The sequence below is a fragment of the Mobula birostris genome, chromosome 27, assembly GCF_030028105.1.
Source record: "Mobula birostris isolate sMobBir1 chromosome 27, sMobBir1.hap1, whole genome shotgun sequence".
In the NCBI taxonomy this organism is placed as follows: Eukaryota; Metazoa; Chordata; class Chondrichthyes; order Myliobatiformes; family Myliobatidae; genus Mobula; species Mobula birostris.
In genome coordinates this window covers 18816202-18833610 of record NC_092396.1, presented here as the reverse complement: position 1 = coordinate 18833610, position 17409 = coordinate 18816202, and the positions used below count along the sequence as shown (strand labels likewise).

General features: G+C 39.1%; 2 protein-coding genes across 4 annotated transcripts in view; one reads left to right on the top strand and one right to left on the bottom strand.

The window, feature by feature from the left end:
- LOC140188446 (putative oxidoreductase YteT) overlaps positions 1-11761 on the top strand; it is a 207406-nt gene extending 195645 nt beyond the window's left edge. For both annotated transcript variants that reach the window (XM_072244730.1, XM_072244729.1), the window contains exons 13-14: positions 1067-1231; positions 8540-11761. In XM_072244730.1, coding sequence (XP_072100831.1) covers positions 1067-1231; positions 8540-8662 — 288 coding nt within the window. In that variant the 3' untranslated portion in view covers positions 8663-11761. The remainder of the gene's footprint in view (positions 1-1066; positions 1232-8539) is intronic.
- Positions 10501-17409, bottom strand: part of odad1 (outer dynein arm docking complex subunit 1) — a 31989-nt gene continuing 25080 nt past the window's right edge. For both annotated transcript variants that reach the window (XM_072244727.1, XM_072244728.1), the window contains exons 12-15: positions 15094-15257; positions 13839-13942; positions 13189-13279; positions 10501-12150 (exon numbers count right to left, since the gene is read on the bottom strand). In XM_072244727.1, coding sequence (XP_072100828.1) covers positions 12082-12150; positions 13189-13279; positions 13839-13942; positions 15094-15257 — 428 coding nt within the window. In that variant the 3' untranslated portion in view covers positions 10501-12081. The remainder of the gene's footprint in view (positions 12151-13188; positions 13280-13838; positions 13943-15093; positions 15258-17409) is intronic.

The following is a 17409-nucleotide window of genomic DNA, read 5'->3' as shown; positions in this document are numbered from 1 at the left end:
ACCAAAGGGCCATTTCTGTATGACTCTATGACTATATCAGGCCCTATGCTTCACAGCAATAGTCTGGGTTCTGAGATAGATTGTTTAAATTTGCTATTGCAATGGAAATTTTCAGTGTTGTTCATATTGATGTTCTGTTCAACTACTCATCACCTCAATCAGATAAATAGGGCAAACGTTTGGGCTTGGAAATTCTTAGGTGTAATGGGCTGGAAATGCATTGAAGTTTTTGTTTAAACCATACAATTCATTCTCCCTAGTTGTTCTGTGACTAATGTTCTGAACATATTAATTATTGAAGTTATTATGAAATGTTGCTAGTAAATTTGAGCTCAGACTCAAGTTGTGCATATGGCTCAGCGCTAATCATTATCATACTCATTCTGACTCATTCTGCACTTCGCAAAAACACCAATGCTTTAGATGAAGGAAGTAGAAATTTTGCCCTCACAGCCCATTGTGGGTCAATTATCTTATCTGTTAAATAATCTGCACCATAAATAGGAACAGGAGTGGGTTGTAACAGCCCCTCAAGTTTGTGATCAGTATCTCCTCCATACTATTTTTTGGCTAACAAACATCTAAAAACATAGATTTTAAAAATAAAATTGACCTTAACATTAATTGTTTTTAATATATACAAAAGGGTTCCATCATTCTTTATGTATAGAGGTGAGTTACCTTTGAAATGTTCATCTCAAGCCCTTGACCCTGTCTGTTAATCCAAGACCCACAAATGTTTGTTCTTTTCTGTAGATCTTATCATTTTTGATATTTTGAAAACTAAAATCAGTTTACTATTTATCATTCTAAATTCAGAAAATACAACCCTTGTATTTTAACCTAGACTCCGGCTATCAGTCTGATAAAGCTGAACTCCTAATCTACTTGGCCAAAGTATCCTTTCTTCATTGTGGCAAAACCAAGTGTTTTGTGTAGCCTGTCTCCTGTATTTACATCAATCCATTAATCTCTCCTTTGCATCTGCCCTTGTCATTTTACTTAGTGGCTTCTTGAGTGTGAACTTGATTCTTTGCTACTCATTTTCCCCTTTGTTCTTTTGTAGGGGGAGCTCTCAAGTGAGGGCCAGCATCCAGTGAAAGTTTTTGACTTCCTTACACAGACAAAGAAAGAATACCCCTTGGATTATTCCATTCTGCAACAAACACAGCTGACAGGGCATGGTGGAGCAGACTACTACCTTATGGACAGTTTTATACGGGCTGTTGCTGTAAGTGACTCTATAATTATTAAAGATCTTTTGACTTTTTTTGTTTTTAATTCTGCAGGTTTGTATTTTTTATTGTGAAGGTAAGTGTTAGATGTCAGTATCATTTATCCTTTTGAATAAACTCGAGTGACAATTGAGGTTGACGGTCCAACTTGGTACAGAGGCAGTCCTACAGTGTTGGAGATGAACTCCTTCAGGCGAGATTTAACTGTGTGTTACTCTGGGAGATGTGAAGAAGAGCACAGAGTTTCCCTAGCTGACCTTCTTTAACTAACACCAGCAAAAACAGAACATTCAAATTGTTTGAGAATTTGTTGCACAAAACATAACTTACCTTTGCTTGTGCTACAATTTTGACTCTATAGTAGGTAATTATACCAGTGCTTTAGGATTACATTGCTTTTCTTTACAATTCTTCATGAAGTTTACAAGGAATGTCCATGAGGACAGCGTCTTTGATGTATTTTGTAAGATTTTTGGTAGAATTTCACACTGCAAACTTGTTTAAAAAGATGAAGTCCATGAAATCCCACAGAAAGTGGCAAATTCTATCCAAAACTGGTTCAATGGCAGCGACTAACAGGCAATAGTTTATTGGTGTGCCTGTGACTGGAAGGCTGCTATTCAGTATATGGTCCTTACTTTTGTAAAATATATCAGTGATTTAGATTTGAATGCAAGAACCGTAATAAAATTGTTTGCAGATGATATAAAGATTGGCCATATGGTTGACAGAGAGAAGAAAAGTTTTGGATTGCAGGAAGGTAATGACGACCTGGTTAGTTGGGCAGAAAAATGGGAAATGAAGTGCTAGGTAATGCATTTCAGTAAGTGAAATAAGGCATGAGAATTTAAATAAAAGGCAGAATGTTGAATGGTGTGGAATAATAAAGGGAGCTTTGTTCTACAGATCATTAATGGTAGCAGGACAGGTTAATTAGGGGATTAGGAAGGCATGTGTGTTGCTTTCTATTATTAGTCAAAGCATACAGGATAAGAGCAGGAATATTATGCTAGAACTTGATGAAGTACAGTATGTTTGGTCATAGCTTGAGGACTGTGTACAGTTCTGGCACCACGTACAGGGAAGGGAGGAAATTTTCAAGGCTGTTACAGGATTGGAAAATTGTAGTAATGAGGAAAGATTAGATCAGCTGGGATTGTTTTTCTTAAATTGGAGGATGCTCTGGGCATAAAAATTGATGAGGGGCCAAGATGAAGTAAATAGGAAGGACTTATTTCTCTTAATAGGTTAAAAAACCAGGGGTGTAACTTAAAGTAATTGGTATAAAGATGAGAAGAGATCTGAGGAAGTTCTGTATCATCCATGCAGTCATTGCAGTCTTGAATTAATTGCAGACAGACACCTCACCACTTTTAAAAATACACATGCCTACCTGAAGAGTTGTGACATTTAGGGGTATGGGCTTGGAGCTGGAAGTTGTCATTAAGTTGAGTTGCTCTTTGACTGCCATGGGACACAATGGCTAAGGGGACATCTTTCTCATCCTAAATTTTATGTGATTTCTAACAAAGTTTCCCAAGCAGAATGCCCAATAGCTACAGTACTACATTGATTTGAACCACAGCATTTTGTGCTTTTTGATTCATTTAAACTGATGAGCTCTCAATTGACATTATGACGGTCAGTGATAATAAACCTAATTCTGATTTGGAATCCTTTCTTGCCACTCCCCTTCTCCTCTCTATACTGGCCATCTCACTTCTCCACTCTCAGTCTTGTTTCGACTCAAATATGTTGACAGTTTCTTTCCTCCCACAGATACTGCTTGATCCGCACAGTTGCTCCAGCAGAATGTTCACTACTACACAGTGTACTGCTCGTTCTATTATGTTCAAATACTCTAACTCATGTCCAGAATATGAAATCTGCAGTACCATGTTTTTGTATGCTACACTAATTTCAATTTCAGTGAAAAATGCAATCTAAAGGAAAATCAGGGATTTGTGACAAGTTCCATGAATTTTGTAACTTTCTGTCTGGGATCTCTGAGCCTTCAGTTGACATAAAGTACTAACCCGTGAAGGAGCCCAGGTATATACAGTGATGTCATTGGTGTCTGGAATTTTCACCAATTTGTACCTGAAGATCATTCATGCTAAGACAAGTCTTCACTACCTATGAGATTGCTACAGAGTTACTTGCCAGCCAGTGAAACCAGTCACATAGTCCCCTTTAAGTATTCCTATTTCTCCAGTCCTTTATCCATCACAACTCCCACCTTAATTCCAAGTTTGAGACCCTAGTAGACCCCCTTCTAATTACTGATGTACCAATCACCCATCCCTCTATATAATAACCCTTCAATTTCTATGTAATAGTGTCTTTCTTGTTCCGTTGAAATTGCTGAGTTATCAAATGCTTTCATGTATAGTACAAATTTACTGGAAAAAGAGATTTTTAAGGAAGGGAAATAAAAGTACTTCTTTCTCTGCTGCGATGTTGTACTGCCACCTAATGGTTTGTAGACATCAGTACAGGTGCTGATTGCCACATGCATTATGGGAAAGTATGAACTTAGTCTCTAACTTTCAGTTTGACTTAGAATGTGCAATTTTTAAAAATCTGAATGGCCAGCCTGGACACTTTTAATTTTGACATTTTCTATGAGTCCTACCCAGTGGAAGCAGATATATTTTATTTGTATCCTATTAATACTACCCAGGACAATGAATGCTTCCATTACTAGTTATCGGATCTTTAAGTGGAAGTAGCAAAGCCGTGAGTTACTGGGCAGTCAGCCAGACCAGGGTGATATGCAGATTATTAGAGAAAGTTCTGTTAAAAGATTCAAATCAGTCAAAAGGCTTTCATATAGATGAGAAGACCTGCTGATGCCGGAAACCCAAAGCAGCACACACAAAATGCTGGAGGAACTCAGCAGGCATGGAAAAGAGTAAACAGTCGAAATTTCGGGCCAGGACCAAAATTTTGTGTGTTGCCTAGCCTTCGATATAAATTGGTTAGAAGCAGGTTTAACACCGAGTGATGGGTGTGTGGAATGAACTGCCGGGGGTGGCGGTGGTAGAGGCAGGTACATAGAGGGGCATTTAAGAGAATCTTAGATAGGCACATGGATGAAAGAAAAATAGAGGGATATGTAGGATGGAAGCAATAGGTTGATCTGGAGTAGATTAAAATGCCTGCACAACATTGTGGGCCAAAGGACCTGTACTGTTCTATGTTCATTATTGTCCTTAAAAAAAGGGAGTATTGTTGTTGTTTCTACCCCAGTCTCATCTGTAAATGACTCATGATGATAAGGTTAACTTTCACCTAGCCTCTGTATTACCCTGTGAGGCAATCCTATTTAAGGACAGTTAAGGATGGGCAATAAAATTGGGATTTATTGTAGAAAACCATGTTTAATTAATTATTTTTTTTTAAAAAGTAGTAAAAGATCTGTGGGGGAGTGCATTTGATGTAGGTTAGATCTTCGCTTGACCCCACCCATTAAACTGATCAGGAAAATAATCACGGGTTGCAGTTGCTTCCAATAATTGCCCAAGAAATGAAGCAAAGGATCATGGTTGATCGTTACTTTACTGAAGGGAAGGCTCTTACTTATGATTCCACAAGGCTTTGTGCAAAGTCATTGCTTTTTGTTGTGGTTATTAGTAAATTAGACTTAATGTAAGAACCAAGATGAAGGATCTTGAAGATGATGCAAATATTGGGTATGCGATTAACAGTGAGGGTATGCAATTAACAATGAAGGATACTGTAGTTACAGTCAGGAACAGTGTGAGATAAGATATTCAGGGAGGGAAAACAAAGGAAAGAAATGCAAAATAAGAGATAATGGGCAAGGTTCAGGAAAACAGGTAGACCTTGGAGTGTACTGCCAAAGTGAAGGGGAGAAAGGGATTGGGGTGGAGGGTGGAGAAATAGGAGTGAAAGAGAAGGGAAGATGGGTAGATCAGGAGAGTAAGATGGCATGGGGATATTGTTTTAGTTCAGACTCGAAAGTAAGGGCAGAAAAATCATCAAAATATGTTCAGCACTAGTTAAGCCACAACTTGAATATTGTACAGTAGATTCTGGTTAATTGGGACCAGTACATTTTGGCTCAATTAAGTGGCTGCCCCAATTAGCTGAAGATTCAGAGAAAAAATTAAAAAGGTATCTAAAAGACAAACTTCAATTTAATTGAATAACAAATTTTGTATTTAAATGAAAAACAGAACAAATTGGAACACTATCAAAATTACTACAGTATAATAAAACTGTCGTTCCTAATAGGTTTTGACAGAGGAATAAATGCCGTGTTCTTTTGATTGACTGTAAATGAACAAATTCAGTGGCGACACCTAATGTAGAAAATAGACTGTAATCATATACTCCTTTTGATGGCTGCATCTCCATATCTTGATTTTCATTGTAAGATTCAAGATGATTGTCGATACCTCTCAATTCTTTGTAGGTCCTAACTTGTTGAAGTAGGGAAATTGTTTTATTTTTACTCTCAGCGTTTCTGGCATCTCCAAGTCTGAATGCTTGAAACCACTGTGAGCAAAACAGTTCTGAATTGTCTTACTGCTTATTTCTTGCCAACTATCAGTGACAAAAATCACTGTTTTTTTAACAAGAAAATCTGCAGATGCTGGAAATCCAAAGCAACACACACAAAATGCTGAAGGAACTCAGCAGGTTTGGCAGCATCTGTGGAAAAGAGTGAATGGTCAACATTTCGGATGAAGACCCTTCTTCAGGGCTGAGATGGAAGGGAGGAGCTGCCTGAACTAAAAGGTGAAGGGTGGGGAAAGAGGCTAGCTGGAAGGTAAAGCCAGGTAGATGGAAAAGGTCAAGGGCTGGGGAAGAAAGAATCTGATAGGAGAGGAGAGTGGACCATAGGAGAAAGGGAGGAAGAAGGGACCCAGGGGTAAGTAATAGGCAGGTGAGAAGAAGTAAAAGGGTTAGAGTGGGGAATAGAGGAAGGGGGGAAGGAGGACAAAAGGGTGTTGCTCCTCCCTCCTGATGATGGCCTCATTTTGGCACAAGAGGACACCATAGGTCGACACATCGGAATGGAAATGGGAATTTGAATTCAAATGTTTGGCCACTGGGAAGTTCAGTTTGTGGCAGATAGTGCAGAGGGCCTTGACAAAGTAATCCCCTAATTCACGATGGGTCTCACCAGTGTAGAGGAGGCTGTATTGCAAGCACTGGACGTAATAGATGTCCCCAGCAGATTCACAGGTGAAGTGTTGCTTCAACTGGAGGGACTGTTTGGGGCCCTGAATGGAGGTGAGGGAGGAGGTATATCGGCTGGTGTAATACTTAGACTGCTTGCAGGGTTAAGTGCCTGGAGGGCGATAAGTGGGGAGGGAAGAACACACAATGGAATCATGGAGGGTATATGAAAACTGTTTGCTGTAAGCACAGTTTAGTGTCGACGGCCATACAAATACACATGACTGACACTAGTTAGAAACCGTTTGGCAGCAGTTTCCTATTCCAATTAAACGGCGTAGTGTCCCTAATAAATGAAGAGAATCCCGGCTATATTCTCAATTAGCTTTTGTTCTTTAAGAGTTGGCCCAAATAAGCGGCTGCTCCAATTAACCGGAATCCACTGCATTTCCTTTCTCACTTTTTCCACTCCTCTTCTCCTTCCCTACTCTCGTCCCAGTTCCTTTCGTTCACCCAAGCTTTCTTTATCCCCACCACCTTTTCTAAAACCAAACCCTTTTCCGTTCCTTTCTTTCCCCCACTCTCTATCTCCCCTCACTCTTGTCTCTAACCCCGCACACTCCCCCTTTCAACCATACTGCCTCCCTGACCTCTGCCTTGGCCACCCTGATACTAAAACTCACAATCTGACCTCCTCCACTGCCATATCCCTGAAAGTCATACTCTATTTACCCTTATTCCCACTCTTTTCTCTGCTTGTCACACTGTCACTCTATGCCCCAGCCTCCACTCTCTTCCCCACTGCTTCACCCTTTCCCTCCCACACCCCCTCCCTGCCTCAGCCAAAATCTAACTGTTTGAAAAATTAGTGCTCCATTACCAGTGGTATTGAAAGCAGAATTAGGTCCCTATTAATTATAATTATTTTAATAGCTTGACAGCCCTCAATGTGAACTTCTAATGTTAATCATAGTGATAATGATGTATTGTTATGTTAAATGTATCAATAATGATCAATGGAAATAGTAAAACTTGTGCTTCTGTTGTGTGAATTAAGTCACTGGTGCCTCTTTATTTGACAAAACAAGATACAGCAGGCATCACATCAAGACCCTTTTGGTCAAAAAAGGTCTGCTGGCCCAGCACTACACACACTTTATGTGCTAAAGATAAAAGAAAATTTAGGACAATTCAAACAAGTCCATATTTAGAATGCCTTCTTTGAGCTACATATGTGACAATTTCAAAAGCTTGGACCTTCCCAACATCACACCCAAAAGAAGTGTTAATTACTGTCATATCCATGCAATGGGATGTCAATTGCACTCATGCATATGTAGACATTCAGTTAAGTGCCTGTTTTCTGGTCTGTCTGGTCTGTATTTTAAATGTAATCTTCAATGCATGTTTGAATCTAAAGGCTAATGGCTGAAGTCGGTTAAGTTAATTGCTACATGTGTTAACCCCAAAAATTAGTCTAACGGTATCAATAATAATCAATGGAAAAAATGAAACTTGTTTCTGTTGGTTTTAGTTGATTAGTCATTAACTGAAACTACATCAAGTTTCATTAATTTCATTTATTTATTCTTTCATATTTTTTGAGATTATCTGTTTTCGTTTCAATATTTTCTTCTTGAAACACAACCCAATATCTTAAGAATTGGGAAAAAAAAGTCCTCATGAGCTTAAAAGCTCTTGTTTACAAGTTGGGCTTAAGAAGATAGCAACACAAGTTATGTAATTAACTTAACATGAATATGTTCGTTTTGATATGCCACCATGGAGTACATTATTACAATCTTTGGTTATTTACTTACTGGGGTTACTGAACAGACAGTTTTCTGATTTTTCCTTTAGCGCAAAGCACTCGGTTAATTTATTGGTATCTTGATTCCGTGCTTCAGCAGGGGTTAACTATCTCCGTGGAGTTGTGAGATTCAAAAGCATGGTTCTGGGTCTGTGCACCTTCACCTAACCACAGATTGTTGCCAGGCCATGTAAGGTCATCATTCCCTCTTTTAAAACAGCAACCCTTACACATTCTCTGTCTGGGTGTTCATGAATCAACAGCAGAAGAACTTCTTGCACATTGCACGTTGTTTTGTGACAGTTTTACTGTGTGACTTCTCATTTATGCTTTTGTTCCACAGGAGAATAATCCATCACTGATCAGGACAGGTCCGGAGGAAACCCTGGCCAGTCACCTGCTGGTCTTTGATGCAGAGCATGCTCGAAGAGAAAGTCGCATTGTCTACTGTAATTGGACAGAATAATCAACAGCTGAAGTCACTTAACAACTGGATGAAATTTGTGAGGATTTTTCAGGAATTAGAACTTGCAATGTAGAGCTTTATACATTCCAGGTATAACTTGCCGTTCAGTAGCAGTGGGAAGTAAACCAGGTTCAGCGTCAGCTCTATTCTTCAAGATAGATTTTAAAGTCTACTATTGATTAGGGAATGGAATTGAGTCTGTTATTAAAATGCTGGGGTATAATGAAGTATTAAAAGATGGTTTGTGCACATCTGTGGACAATAGTCCAAGATGTAAATTCTAATTATTAGCACCATTGATCAGGGACTTAATTTCGTTATTTGATTTACTTTCAGAAATCAACAGAAAAAGATAGGTCAATGTAAGACAATGCTTTAAATGGAGGTGAGTGTCAATGAGGCAGGGAGTAAATTAGTAAGGAAAGGGAGAAAATGAATCAGGAAACTTGATCAATTCTATTTGCCACTGAGCAAACTGAAATCTGCACCAGGAGAAAGGGTGGGTCAGTGTTGTTTGACTTTATATTGGTTTGAACAGTACAGTAAGTGCTGTAACTGGATTTTGTTGTGAATTAGGTTACTGAACAACAGTTCTAGAAAAGAACAGATGATTTTCTATCAACTGAATTTAACTGTAAATCATTTTTTTCTTTTCACAAAGTGTGAATTTACTTAATGGCACAGTCAGATTAATGTTAAATAGGAAGGATTAAAACTGCCCCTTGTGATTTCAAATTGGTAATTTAAAGGGAGTCTACTGGAATTTGCTTTTATTTTCCAATTCATGCAGGGCTGCTGTGACTGAATAAGTTTGGTAAGAAAAGTCTACTGGAAAGAGCTTCCTTATAATTTTAGTGGGAACATGTTGCCTAGACTCTAGACAGTCAACCTACATCATTAACAAAGTGATAGAAGTGTCACCAAGTTTCTTCAAGCTGCATTTACTCAATAATAATCTGTGTATTTCACCAGTACATTCAGTTTACAGCTGAACTCCAGAGGCAAGGCAAAGTGTCTGCCTTGACATCAAAGCAGATTTGGCTGTGGCATCGGGAGGTCTGATAAAGCTGAAGTGACTGGACATCTTGGGACAAAAATTAGGGAGTAAACTGTACAATTTTGAGCAAGAATTGATGAAGGAACAGTAGTATACAATATGTCCAACATGAAGTGTATGAGTTGGGAAACTTGTAAAAGACATAACTTCCCTTCTAGTCATGAAGCCACATATTTTGGGAGATAATATTGATGATGCCTATGTAAGTTATGATACAGTAGTATTGATCACTGATTTCTTCAGCTAGAAATCAACTACAAGGATGTTAGAAATGTTTCCATATCTATTTCATCTCTGCAGATACCAAACTAGACAAACACTTTTTGATGCTGAAACATTATGCAAAACTATTTGTTTGAAGATTGTTCAGTGATGAATCATACAGGGTGATTTTACTGCAGAGGTGTTTTTACCATATTGTAACGGATTTATAAGTGTAAATTGGTGTTACAGAGTCATCAACCAAATGCTTTTAACTTCAGACTAGCCTGAAAACAACATTTATATAATTCCCATAAACCATAGAACCATAGAAACTACAGCACAGAAACAGGCCCTTTGGCTCTTCTTGGCTGTGCCGAACCATTTTCTGCCTAGTCCCACTGACCTGCACACGGACCATATCCCTCCATACGCCTCCCATCCGTGTATCTGTCCAATTTATTCTTAAATGTTAAAAAAGAACCCGCATTTACCACCTCGTCTGGCAGCTCATTCCATACTCCCACCACTCTCTGTGTGAAGAAGCCCCCCCTAATGTTCCCTTTAAACTTTCCCCCCCTCACCCTTAACCCATGTCCTCTGGTTTTTTTCTCCCCTTGCCTCAGTGGAAAAAGCCTGCTTGCATTCACTCTATCTATACCCATCATAATTTTATATACTTCTATCAAATCTCCCCTCATTCTTCTACACTCCAGGGAATAAAGTCCTAACCTATTCAACCTTTCTCTGTAACTGAGTTTCTCAAGTCCCGGCAACATCCTTGTAAACCTTCTCTGCACTCTTTCAACCTTATTTATATCCTTCCTGTAATTTGGTGACCAAAACTGAACACAATACTCCAGATTCGGCCTCACCAATGCCTTATACAACCTCATCATAACATTCCAGCTCTTATACTCAATACTTCGATTAATAAAGGCCAATGTACCAAAAGCTCTCTTTACGACCCTATCTACCTGTGACGACACTTTTAGGGAATTTTGTATCTGTATTCCCAGATCCCTCTGTTCCACGGCACTCCTCAGTGCCTTACCATTAACCCTGTATGTTCTAAGTTGGTTTGTCCTTCCAATGTGCAATACTTCACACTTGTCAGTATTAAACTCCATCTGCCATTTTTCAGCCCATTTTTCCAGATGGTCCAAGTCCCTCTGCAGGCTCTGAAAACCTTCCTCACTGTCTGCTACACCTCCAATCTTTGTATCATCAGCAAACTTGCTGATCCAATTTACCACATTATCATCCAGATCACTGATATCATTGATAATGTAGAAAAATATCCCTAACACATTTTACAGAGGCATAATCTGTCAAAAATAAATAGTGGCATGGAATTTTAAAAGCACTTAATAGCTGACTGATTTGCTCATGTAGACACCCTCACTGTTTTCTTGAGGAACTGGTATTTTTTGCCTGAAGCTCCAAAATTCCAGTTAGCCTTTTGCCATTATCTTCATGAACTTAGGCAAACTCATTGCAGTGCCTGTACAATACACCAATCACAGCCATTCTTATGGAATGAAGACATAAATATTGAATTGACACAGTTACATTATTGATCTCTGGTAAACACAAGTAATTCTGCAGCTGCTGGAAATCCAGAGCAACACACACGAAATGCTGGAGGAACTCAGCAGGTCAAGCAGCATCTATGAAGTTGAATAAACAGTTGACATTTCGGGCTGAGACCCTTCTTCAGGACACATTCCCATATTATTAGTGATTTATAAAGGTAAGTTGGTGTTATAGAGTCATCAACCAAATGCTTTTGATCTCTGTTGTTGGTTTGTTATTGTGAACATTAAAGTTACTTAATGTCATGTGTTTCTGATTCTGATCTTTTACGATCTGAATACATGAGGAAATTCAAGACCATCATGACTCCAAGTGAATTGATATATTTTCATAAGCTGAATACCATGAGGGGCAAAGTCTCAATGGATTACAGATATTAGAATTAAAACCACTCTAATGAAAAGAAATGCAGTGCAAGCAATATTGCCAATGTATTACCGAAGGAAGAACACTAGACAGAGAAGTAAATGGTTTAAGTAAAGGAACCTATGTAAATAATGTAGTAAATCGTGCAGGTATGATCATCTTGAGCTTCTTTCAACTGAAGATTGGTCTCTTGAAGGTTTTAGGGTTTTTGAAGAGAGCGGTCAAATTGAATGCTTTTCTTCAATGCCCTTGCTTCTTTCTTCATCACCTAAAAATAGACAGAAATGAAAGTGCAGAACTTATCAATGGCGTAACAATAGAGATCGGGGTGCCCATAAACACAGATACATGGATTCATTAAAAAATAAGAAAATCAGTTATCTAGATGCAAAACTCCGGGATGCAAAGGGATCTTTGGTGTATGAATCTAAAAGGCTGGTATGCACATAGAACAAGTAGTCAGGAATGTTAACAATGTGTTGTTATTTATTGTAAGGAGAATAGAATTTAAAAAAAACAACTAGGTGCGTTACACATAGTTGGCTGTGTCATATGCATGACCGACATAAGATTTCCAAATCAGACACTTTATTTCAAGTTCTAACCACTTGGTAATCTCACGTAGAGATTATCAAGTGGACAGAAAAAAGGGATTCAAGTGCTCAAAGCCTTGTGAGGAAATGCAACGTCCTTACTGAGTACTGGGAATCTCTTACACATGACTGCTCAAAGTGGAGAAGGGAGCACAGCACACGGGTTGATATTCAGAATCTTATGCCTTTGCATCAGAAGCCCTGCATAACTGGCAGAGGGCACACATCACCTTATGAACTACCCACTCACTTGCCCCATCCGGCACATTCTGCTCCATTTGTGGAAGAGTCCATGGGTTCCCACATTGGCTTCATCAACCACATCAGACCCATCAAATGAGGGGAAGCAAGTCATCCTCAATCCTGAGGGACAGCCTAAGAGCGATGGGACACATACAATAAACCAACCAGAAAAGATAAAGTCCAATAGCCATATAGACCTTGGAGATCAGACAGCTTCTTTTTGTGAATCTGTGTGGAATTTAATGTATTCTAGCTTTCTACAGCTAATACAAATAAAGGATCATTTGGACAATCTACCATAGTACCATATATGCTATGTTGTTGGACACAGCAAGGAGTCACCACTAGACTGGGAATTAATGTAGAAGAGAGACAGTGATTATATTGATAGTGATGCTCAGCACAAATTACTAATAGTAGGGGAAGAAGGGTGTAAACTCATTAATTGGACATACAGAATTGCCACTTACTCCTTTCATTATTCTTTGCCGCAACTCATTCTGAGTGAGAGGCCGCTCCTCATCGGTGATCGAAGAGTCTGCATCACTGTCATAATCATTTCTAGGAATGAAAAGTTGTTATCAAAAATAATTTATTTTACATTTTGATCCAAATATCACCAACTCTAAAATGAAAATTCCAAACACTATCAAGGAAGAAAACCAGGCATTTTGGACCAAACTTTTCTCTCCCTAGTTCATTTTCTCCAGGTCCACCTGAAGGCAGTGACTTCAGAGAGTAGGTTCCAAGGCTATTTTCCCAAATTTCAGATACCTAGGCATGACTTTTACTTTTTCACACCCCAAAAACAGACTGCATTTACATGTCTGAACTTTCCTTTTAAAAAAGGTGTAAAATGGTCTGCTGATTTACTGTCTCCACTTTTGCACTGCCCTCAAACACCAGCTTCATTCCTTTATGCAAACTCTTCCTCTAAAAGAGTGGTAGTTTAAGACTGCATAGTGCTTGAAATACCTCTTGTTAACTGGAATATTTGATATGTGTTTTATAGAGTTAATGCAGCTTAGAATGAAACCAGCATTGATTGCAATCTCTATATGTTACTTGAGCTGGAGATTGAGTTGATCTTGCTCCTCCCAAGAGCTTGGAAGGTACAAACCCTGTAGCAGGTGGTTCAATGTAGACTGGCTGGGTGGGTTTTTCTAAGCTCTGGCCCAGCAGCAGCATAGCAGTTTTCCACGGGTCATATGGCTTGTCATAATCCTAGAGTAAAATAAAGTACAAAACATAAATCATTTTAACCTCAAACTCTGAGACTCACCAATCTAGAGCAAGATCTGCAAAATGTATGTTGAATTTAATTGAACTATGTACCTTTACTTGAGCCAATCCAGATAAGAACTATACAGCACTAAAGGAGCCACCACATGTCAGAATCATTTGCTTTATGATGTTGAAAAAACTCTCATGATATTTTTGTCAGTATTTGCAATTATAATTACCTCACAATTTAAATGTTAGTTACATGGACCATCATATGGCACATATTTCCTTCTTTCTGCTCCTACTGGAGACTAAGCTATTACTGGAGAATTGATGTCATCAGTTATTACTGGAAAAATAGAGATACAGCAATACCCCTAAGCCTTGGCCAAGTGCTCATCCTTAATGTGAGAACCCAGACAGTGAACTCTGGTGAGTATTGAACATGAAGATACCATTACTAAACTTGACTCCCATTTACATTGTACACTCAAGCATCTTCCAAAAAAAGGCACAGTGATTTGGGGCAGAAATTCTCTGTTACAGCTACATTGGCTAAATCATCAGAGATTGGAGGTTAAACGGGAGGCTCCCAGCTACTAGTGTAGTGGTGCTGCACCATATGATATAGAAATGCATCGAATTACAATAGTGTTAATGTTCAAATTTGCCAGAGGGCCATGAAGCTTTCTGCTGGGAGACAAGATGGATTAAAGTATTTTTGAAGTGCTTACTGTTTGAATGTGTGTGGCATGGCAGCAAATTTGTACCCAGCAGGCTCTCACAAGCAGCAATGAGATACATTACCTTTTGATGTTGACAAAGACCAAAAAATTATACCTCAGATCTCTGAACTGGATCTCAAACCCAGAATCTTCTGAGTTGGAGGTGAGGATGGCACAACTGAGTGATAAATTATGCCATAACATGGTATGAACTCAGTCTAGTTCCAGGTAGAAATTATTCTCTACTGGAATTCAGGAAAATGATTTGGACATTGTTTCTCAGTGGATGGCACAATACAACCATGTGTTCATTATCATACAGAAGACAGCTTGTGGGACCAGTATCACTTTGTAACTACCTATACAACTCTTACTTACTAAACTGTAAAGTAGAGACCATTGGTGAAGGAAGTAATGCTTAGATACCTTAGATGAAAGGTAGGATTGAATGGATAATAACTCATTGGTACGCTGCTCAATGAGGCCCAGATACTGCATCACATTGTTATCTCGTATTCCAGATGAAGATCCCAACATCTCATCCAAAATTGATCGATCACAGTTTATCTTATTGAACAATGATTCAATTCCTGTAAATGAAATACATATCAAATTAAAATAGATTTGAATGGGATTTAATGCAATTTATTTTACTTCCATTTCTTCTAATTGATGCTTATTTTATAATTGGGCCTAGAAAAGCCCAAGGGACTGCAGTCCATGAGTGGGTACGAAAATCAAATCTTTGACCATGAAGAGGAGAAAAACACAGCATAGCTCAAATTCACCCATGTTCCATAATAATACCTATGGGATTTTCATCAGGAGTGATGTCATCTGTCTGTGAATAATCCTGAGAAGAATGAAACTTGACCAGTCCTATTATTCCTAGCTCAGGGGAGCAAAGATCCACTTTTTAAAGTCTTGAGATGTAGGCCTCAATATGAAGGCAGGCTGAAACACTAAACAATGTGGTTGCAGTGCAAGTTAAATGGGATGCCCATGAGGCCAATTAGAATTTTTAGTGCAGAAGCTCAATTTGATCTAGAACCCTAATACTGCTGGAAGCAGAATAATCAGTGCCAAATAAAAATAAGCTGACCATCCAACAATAGATGTATATATTGATTTTAAGTTGCCTTCTGTGTTGGAGGTTCTGGTAGTGACACCACATTTGAGAAAGTTACCACTTTAAAAAAAAGTTCAAAAAGTAAATTTATTATCAGAGTACATATATGTCACCATATACAACTCTGGGATTCATTTTATTGCAGGCATTCACTGTAAATACAAAGAGAAAATAATAATATTAAATAAGCAATAATATTGAGAACATGAGATGAAGAGTCCTTGAAAGTAGGTCCATAGGTTGTGGGGACAGTTCAGTTTTGGGGTGGGTGAAGCTGACTGAAGTTATTCCCACTGGTTCAAGAGCCTGGTGGTTGAGGGGCAATAACTGTTGCTGAACCTGGTGGTGTGTGTCCTGAGGAGCCTGTACCTCTTTCCTGATGGCAGTGGTGAGAAGAGAGCATGGCCTGGATGGTGGCAGACTTTGATGATGGATGCTGCTTTACTGTTTTCAGCATTTCACGTAGATGTGTTCGATGGTGGAGAGGGCTTTACACATCAAGGACTGGGTGGTACCCATTACTTCTTGTAGGTTTTTTCTTTTGTTCAAGGGCATTGGTGTTTCCATACTAGTTCGTGATGCAACCAGTCAATGCTGAACATTTGCAAGCTTCTAAGAAAGCAGAGGCGTTGCCGTGCTTTCTTTGTAATGACATTTACGTGCTGGTCCCAGGACAGATCCTCTGAAATGATAACACCAAGGAGTTTAAAATTGCTGACCCCCTCCACCTCTGATATCCTGATGTGGATTGGCTCATGGACCTCTGGTTTCCTCCTCCTGTAGTCAATAATCAGCTCCTTGGTCTCGCTGACACTGAGTGAGAGATCGTTATTGTAGCACCATTCAGCCAGATTTTCAATCTCCCTCCTAAATGCTGATTCATCACTACCTTTGATTTGGCCAACGACAATGGTCTCATCAGCAAACTTAAATATGGCATTGGAGCTGTGCTAAGCCCCACAGTCATAAGTATAGAGTGAACAGGAGATGGAGCTAAGCACAAAATTCTGTGATGTTCCTATGCTGATGATGATTGTGGAGGAGATGTTGCCAATGTGAACTGACTGGGGACTGCAGGTGAGGAAATTGAGGATCCAGTTGCACAAGGAGGTATTGAGGCCTGGGTCTTGGAGCTTATTGATTAGTTTTGAGGGGATAATAGTATTGAATGCTGATCTCTAATCAATGAATTGCATCCTGACCTATGTACAGTATCTTCACTGTCCAGATGTTTCAGTGTTGAGTGCAGAGCCAATGAAATGGCATCTGCTGTGACCAGCTTGAGGGTAGACAAATTGGAGTGGATCTAAGTCGCTCCTCAGGCTGGAGTTGGATATGTTTCATCACCAGCCTCTCATAGCACTTCATTACAATGGATGCAAGTGCTGCAGGACGATAGTCATTGAGGCAGATTGCCATTTTCTTCTTTGGCACCAGTATAATTGAAGCATGTCAAAGCAAGAAGTTAAAAATATCAGTGGACACTCCAGCCAGTTGATCAGCACAGATCTTTAGTACTCAGTCAAATACCTCATCTGCGCTGGAGGCTTTCTGTGGGTTTGCCCTTCTGAAGGTTGCTCTCATTTCAGCCTCAGAGACTGAAATTGCAGGGT